Below are 7,477 nucleotides of genomic sequence, written 5' to 3' on the forward strand. Positions count from 1 at the left end.
TCTGCTTACTCTATGCTGGTAGCCTGAGAACTTTCCTCAGCTTGTTTTACTTCAGCCAAGAGTGAACTGAACTTGGGCCACTTGCAACATAGGGCAAGTCTTGAGCCTCACACTAGCTTCTTTCCCTTCTTCTGATCCTTTCAGATGCTGCCACTGCATGGTGGGTGCTAGAGACAGGCTAAGGGACAGAGCTCATGAACGTGTGCTCAGGAAGACCTACAAATCTGCATAATCACACAGAAAATTTACACCATGTCCTACCCAGGAAGAGCATTAAATTAAACCTGTGGTGTTGCTGAACTATCTCAGAATTTCAGCAGTAATTATGAATACTGCAAGCTCTTTTGGTGCTTTATTTGAAAGGTCCAAATATCTTTTTAGACTCACTGAGCAATGGCTCACCAGCAACAGCACACATGAATATCAAGAACAAAAGTGTCCATGACCATATGGGTAATTTAGGAGTAAATATAACTCTGAATCATACAGATATTTGTAGTCAGATCATTCAAGTCACTTTGTACAACCAAACTATTAAAATACAGTGAACACAAAAAATGAGTGGAGAAAAGAAGTGAAAGTTTCTAATCCAAGTTCATGAGTATATCTGCTTTGACTTTTGTCTCTCAAGTACATGAACAACAAAGACATCTGTCAGATCCAGAGGGAAGTTTAACTGTTTCAGCACATGTTGTTACCTTGAGTTATTGAATGCAATAGGGACCTGATGATGGAGCTACATTAAAACTTCTGGACAGAGACACAGGTAAATGGGACTCATGTCTCTGCTGGGGCAGATCTTAGAACACAGCATGTGCTAGATTTGAAGAACAAGTAGTAAGACCAGAGAGAAAACAATACAATGTCAAGACTATTACTCCATCTTTTTCTTCTTTTCTTAGGAAAATAAAAAATTAAACAAAATAAGTAGTCTGTCAGTTAGGTTCAGTAAATATTCCCGTGTTACTGCCGGGTTTAAAGCTGACTTTGTTTCTCCTGTGTTTTTTGGGAGGTGTGAAAAAAAACCCTAATAATGTAGTCTTACAACTGACAGTAACTTACAGGCTGAGAAGCTATCTGACCCTGCCTCTAGGAATGAGAAACACCAAAGGTTTTAGGTGACCTTTTCAAGGGCAGCTGTTCTCCCACTTTTTTTTTTTTTTTTTTTTTTTTTTTTTTTCTTTTGTGCCAAGTAAGCACAGAATTTCTATACAAGAACACGCAACTCACAATAAATCAATTCCAGAATAGTTATCAAGATGAAGTTTAAGAATTTTTAAAAAATGGCAGAACAGAAAGAGTAACAAATATGGAGAGCTGCAAGAAGTGTATATTAAGATGAGATTTACCCATCATGTACTGTCTCCCCCACAGAAGGATGGTTCCAGCTGAAAATGCTGGAGGAATATATTATATTCAAAGGGTATAGGGTGCAGGGAACCACAAGGACAAGACCAAGACAAGGTAGCAGCAGGAGAGGGAATAAAACAGAGAACACCTGGGGGTTCAGAGATTGGACTGATTGCATGGAGACAGGGGGAACCACAGATCTGGGTGGTCTGGATTTGGATGAAGCCAGGAAGCTGCAGGTGATATGACTGTGTGGTCTGTGATTACCACAGTGAAGGGAGGAACATGCTGCCCACACTCAGTTGCTAATCAAGGGCCAAGGGAATGAGGAGGAGGAGGGAGCAAGGGCAGAGGAGGCAGAGGAATGCAGGGACAGGGCTGAGCAGAGGGGAAAGGGTTTCTGCCCATGGAAGAAGAAACATCTCCAGGCTGGGATGAGATGGTGGAAACAAAGGGGAAAACAAAGGACTATCTTTGGGTAGGGCTTGAACTCTTGAAACTGGCTAAAGGATGACATGGGACACCCTCAAGTTTGTTATGTCAAGAGGGCTGGATAGAGAGGTGCTGATAAATGTGCTGAACTATGTGCAGAGGTAAGACAAATGAAAATTGTGGTTTTCCAGAGCTCAGCAAGAGCCCTGTCAGAAGGGGTATTAGTACATGTGAATCTGTTGGGGTACAAAAACCAAATCCAGGGAAGTTTGGAGCAACTCTGGAAGGGTTGCTTTCACCCTTTAGAGGGATGTCCAGAGAGGTTATATGGTGGTGATAGACTGCCCCAGACATCTGAGTTGTCACTCCTGAGGTGATGGGGGTGTGTCAGTGCTGGTCCACCCTGTGGTGGGCAAAGGGACATGAAAGGTGTTCTGGGTTTCACAAAATCCTAGGATCATGTTTCCACAATGAAATAAAGTGGATTTAGAAGGAGTGTGAGAGCAACCACTGGAACTGGTTTAGAAAGAGGCATTTCTGTTTGTGAAAATGGGCAGGGAGAGTCCTGAATCTCTTCATGGTCCTTACCTACCCTTCATACCAGAAACCAGAGAGACATTGTGCAATGAATCAGGGGCTTCAGTAGGTTTTCCCAGCCAGACCCATGCAGGTATGGGCTGGACAGCTCAGATTTAGCTGTGAACCCAAACTCTGGATACATATTGTTATGCTAAAATCATGTAATCTTAAGAACCATTGCCCCATGTTCACCGTCCTTCTAGCCTTAGAAATATGCACAAGCAGCACTATAAGTTGAGTGGCTTGGCTGAGAAGATGAACCATGGTTATAATTTTTACTGCTTTGGTGGGTTAAATCTGACAGCATCTTGGTGATGTGGAAGGGAGAAAGGAGCAATTAGACACGGGTAAACACAAGGTTGATAGACGAAATTATAAAAGACTGGTCCATATTTTATTTTGCAGACTATTTAAAAATATGGTCCTATGTTTAATGTTAATGGAAATCATCATTCATGCAATATTGCCATAGGAACATTTCTATTAACATTAAACATACTTTGATACCAGTAAATGTTACTGGCTGGCAGAGGAAAGTTACAACATGTGTAATTTTGCTCTTTGTTTTCTCTTACCATGTGTAGGTGTCTGGGTGGCACTGTTTAGTATCAGGTGATTATAATTTTGTTCTTGGTCATCTGAAATTCAGAAAAAAAAAAAAAAAGAATCCCTTTAAGAAACAGCTTAGCATATCCACTGATCTGCAGATGATAATTACAGCTCACAGTATTCACAGGAAATCTCAGCATGATTAAAGAAAGGAGAAGAAAATGCTTAAGAAAGCAGAAGATTCTGTTATGTAGTTCACTTAAAATTCCAGATGCAAGAAGAACACGATAATGGGAAACTGCTCCCGTTCTGCTGAGCCTGCAAATTAGTTATCTGCAAAGGTAAGAGGCATGTCCAAACAGGGCAAACCACAACTGGTGTACAGACATCAGTGGTATGTTCCTGGGAACTGCTGAAACGCTCAGCCCCCACTCCACTTCTCCATCCCCACCCAGCATGGAGGTTTTCAGGACATTAGCCCAAACTACAGGAACACCAGACTGTCCCACTGTGACCACAAAACCACAACAACAGCGTGCTGTGTGAGTACAGGGAAAGATCAAAAAAGGTGGCCTCATAAACACAGGAGGTAAATAGCTGCACATGGACTGTAGATGTCTCTCCCCGGAGAAGTGAGAGTCCTGTAAGACTGGTGCATTCAGTATTAAAGGCACCGTGCTGCAAAGTAGGAGGAACGATCAACGGCAGAATGACTGCTACCATTGTGTTTAGTAACTACCCTTTGGGTTGGAAAACAGCTTTCCCTCTTTCTCACTGTAATAAAACCATTAGATAAGTGACTGCTGGTAAACTGCTATCATCTTCCCTTTCCAGACGAGCCTTCCTAGATTATGGAAGTGTTGTAATGTCGGGTGAGATTTCAAGAAATCTTCTTCCATCTCAAGCTCTCCCAGTGCAGGATGGGTTAAATTGATGTCTAGTCTGCTATTCTTAAAAACCTATCATTGATATTTCACTTTCTCCCCCAAACACCTGTGTCATTAAGTCTTTCTTACTGCTTTTTAGGCCAACTGCTTCTTTCCTGTCTATGAAGGACATGGAAAAAATCCCCTTAATTTCTGCAATAGCTTTTTATGACAAAGCTGTTACTATGTGTCCCCTTAACTTTATTCTTCAAGCTAAACAATGCAATTTCCTTTATGTTTCCCTATAAAACCTGATTTGCCTTTGATTATTGTCATTCCAGCATCCTGTGCTCTGTCCAATTGACCTAGAAACTTCTCAAGTCTAGAATAGTCTGGGACATGTTTCTGAGAAGAGACCTCACCAGTACAGAGTGGAGTGGCTGGATTTTCCCCAGTTATCTAGGCTGGTTCACACAAACTTGCACAATATTTTTCTTTTCCTGGTCCATGTAAAATTTGTGATCCATTATGATTCCTTATTGCTTTTCCAAAGAACCTGTCCAATTGTTCTTCAACATATGCAAGTCTTTTTAGCATTCCTGTTTCAGTCCAGTGCATAGCATTTTTCTCAATTTAATCAATTTATCTTCAGCCTATTTCTCCATTTTGTCAAGAACATTTAAATTCTAATCCCATCCTCTAATAGACTTATGGTCATCCAAGCTTCATATCAGCTGCAAATTTAATAAGAATTTTTTTTTTTTTTTCCACCAGTAACAAAAAAGACTCAATCCAGAGCCACATCAGCTCCTTCTGATTCCTTCTACTGATATTTCATTACCTTTTGTGGTTAGCAGCCATTTTGGCATCTGCCCTATAGAGGTTGATTAAGAACATGCTTCTCAAATTAGTCTCATATTACTTCCCCAGAAACTGCTGAAAGTCTTGCTATGGTCATGTTCCTTAATATAGGTTACTTTTCCCTGGACACAAAATACAGGAAAAAATAAAAATAACATTTTCTTGATGTGATTTGTTTCTGAGAAGTCCATGTTGGTTACTACTTTATCTCACTGGAAACCCATCTCCCTTCACAGAATGCTGAATGTCTGTGTACAGCCAGGATTAAAATCAGAGGTTATTTATTTGGATGACAACAGACTGGACACCTTAGCTTACTTCTCCAGGTAGTAAATAGGCAGTCATTATATACACAGACAGCTGAAAATATAGAAAGGATATCAGCTTGGCTATCAGTATGTGATGAGCAAACCTTGAAAGGAGACCAGGTTCACACAGACACCTAAAGTGCCCTTGAATAAGTGGCCTACAGGTCTAAGTTAGAATTTTCCTTTGGATCTTCCACTGCTGGTTACTTTTAGCAAGTAAAAACACTGCAGTAACTACTTCCATGACTTCAGTTTTTGTTTCTCCATATAGTCTAATTTCAGTTTAACATGAAAAGTGGACCAATGGATGGGTGGGACAAATAAGAAACTGGATATTTCTGGAATCCCTGTAACTACCCAGAGTGATTTCAGAGATACAGGATCAGATGAGGCACTTTTCATCTAGCTTCCAGCAAACATGATCCACAATCCCACTCACTAATTTCTGCTTTGGGTTTTAACTGCTTACAGAGTTCAAATAGACCTTTTCAGTAATATGATTTTGAAAGACTGTGTGTGATGATAAGTCTGATACATGTCTAAAAAATAGCTGCAGTAGTTTTAGTCTTCATAAACAAAACCCGCAATATAGTTTGGGCCTTAACGCAACCATCTGGCTTTATCTCCTATTAGATCTTTCGTAATTTTGGTGGTACTAAGAAAAAAATTTATTACTAGAAAACTCTTCCACATGTAGATATTTCTAGATCATAAGGCTTGTCAATCATCACCTTGATTATTCTATTATATAATCTAAATATTCTGTGCTCTTGAAAACACATGGGGCTAAGGTCTGGACTGGTACGTATAGACATAATCAAATTCAGTTCGTGACACTGTCAGGCAGAAATGTGTTTTGAACGTTAGACTCGTGTTTAATCATTATATAACTTGTGTATAATCATTAAATTTGAACATTTAGACTCGTGTTTAATCATTATAGCCAGCAGTGGGGCTTTGGAGCAGTCTCCACTACGCAGAATTTTTAGGGTTTTTGGCTGCAAAGGCAGCTGTTCTGTGCAGTGTACATGAGGAATGTCTGTGTCCTGAGAACAGCTGTTTCTCTCTTATGGCTGGTTTTCTGTTATGAAGTTCATAAAATCACAAAATCATTGAGGTTGGAGGCACCTCTGGAGATCATCTAGTCCAATCCCCTCCTCAAAGATGGGTCAGCTAGAGTGGGTTGCCCAGGACCATGTTCATTACGCCTTTGAATATCTCCAAGGATGGAGAGTCCTTATCCTCTCTGCAAATCAGCTTCCCGTGTTCAATCACCCTCAGAGTAAGAAAGTTTTTTCTTATGTTTAAGTAGAATTTTCTGTATTACAGCTTGTGATCATTGCATCTTACCCTTCACTGGGGACCACTGAGAAGAGCCTGTCTCTATTTTCTTTACTTACCCATCATTTATTTGCATACATTGATCAGTTCCCCCCAAGCCTTCTCTTCTCGAGGCTGAAGAGACGCAGAATTCAGCCTCCCCCATTACAATAGATGTTCCAGTCTCTTAAATATCTTCCTGGTCCTTTGCTGGACCCACTCTAGTTTGTCTATGCCTTTCCTGTATGGGCGGGCCCATCACTGCTCCCAGCACTACAGGCGTTTCTCACCAGTACTGAGCAGTTTGGAATGATCTCTCCCTTGACCTGCTGGAAAAACTCCTCCAAATGCAGTCCAGGATGCTAGTGGCCTCCTTTGCCTCAAGGGCACATTGCTAGCTGTATGTTCAACTTGGTGTCCATCATGCATTTTACCAATTATTTTACCCACCATTTATTACTTTATTTATAAGTTATGAAATCTATCTTTGAAAGTTGCAAACTAGGTAGTTAGTAATGAGCCTGTTATATTTTTGATGACCTCTCCTTGATATTTGCAGCTGATAAGTTCATTGAGCATGACTAAATTGCTATACAGCCACTTCTCTCCTGAAAACCTTAAAAAGTGAGAGATTTCCCCAGGAGGTGTCCATCCTTTCACATGCTCTTATAGTAGCCTGTGGTTCCTATGCTAGCCCCTCTGGGTTTCAGCCAGGCCTAGGGCTGCAGTCATGCAGTGTAGCTAAGGACAGCAAGGACTACCAGCCTTGCTACAGCAAAGTTAATTTACAAATCAAGCTGCAGAAAATATCCAAACTCTTTGTCCTCTTTCTAAGCAATGTTGCTTACACACTACAGGAGCTGACAGATAAAACGTTACACAGAGATGGAGACACTTGTGTGTGTGAAATTCGAGCATTTTAAACAGTAGCAGTCATAACTGCAATACATAAGTTGTTCCAGAAGGGAAGCAACAGAGGTTTCTCTCTCTTGAAAACACAGAGTACTTCAATGCAGTCACTTACTCTCACAACCTCACTCCTGGGTGAAACTGTGTCTTTAGTGAGGACAATTACACCTGTGCCTACATGAATAGGAACTATCATCTTCCAAGTCTGATCAGCTTTCCATTTCACCCCAAATACTTTCCCTTTCCCTTTCCCTTTCCCTTTCCCTTTCCCTTTCCCTTTCCCTTTCCCTTTCCCTTTCCCTT

At 40.8% G+C, this 7,477-nt stretch overlaps 1 protein-coding gene across 1 annotated transcript in view; it reads right to left on the reverse strand.

Annotated features, from left to right (window-relative positions):
- The window catches only part of SHISA6 (shisa family member 6), a 245,268-nt gene that overhangs the window by 23,851 nt on the left and 213,940 nt on the right, over positions 1–7,477 (reverse strand). Inside the window, exon 4 of the mRNA XM_026861254.1 lies at positions 2,937–2,999. Coding sequence (XP_026717055.1) covers positions 2,937–2,999 — 63 coding nt within the window. The remainder of the gene's footprint in view (positions 1–2,936; positions 3,000–7,477) is intronic.

The sequence above is a fragment of the Athene cunicularia genome, assembly GCF_003259725.1.
Source record: "Athene cunicularia isolate RWA chromosome 18 unlocalized genomic scaffold, athCun1 chr18_part1, whole genome shotgun sequence".
Lineage (NCBI taxonomy): Eukaryota > Metazoa > Chordata > Aves > Strigiformes > Strigidae > Athene > Athene cunicularia.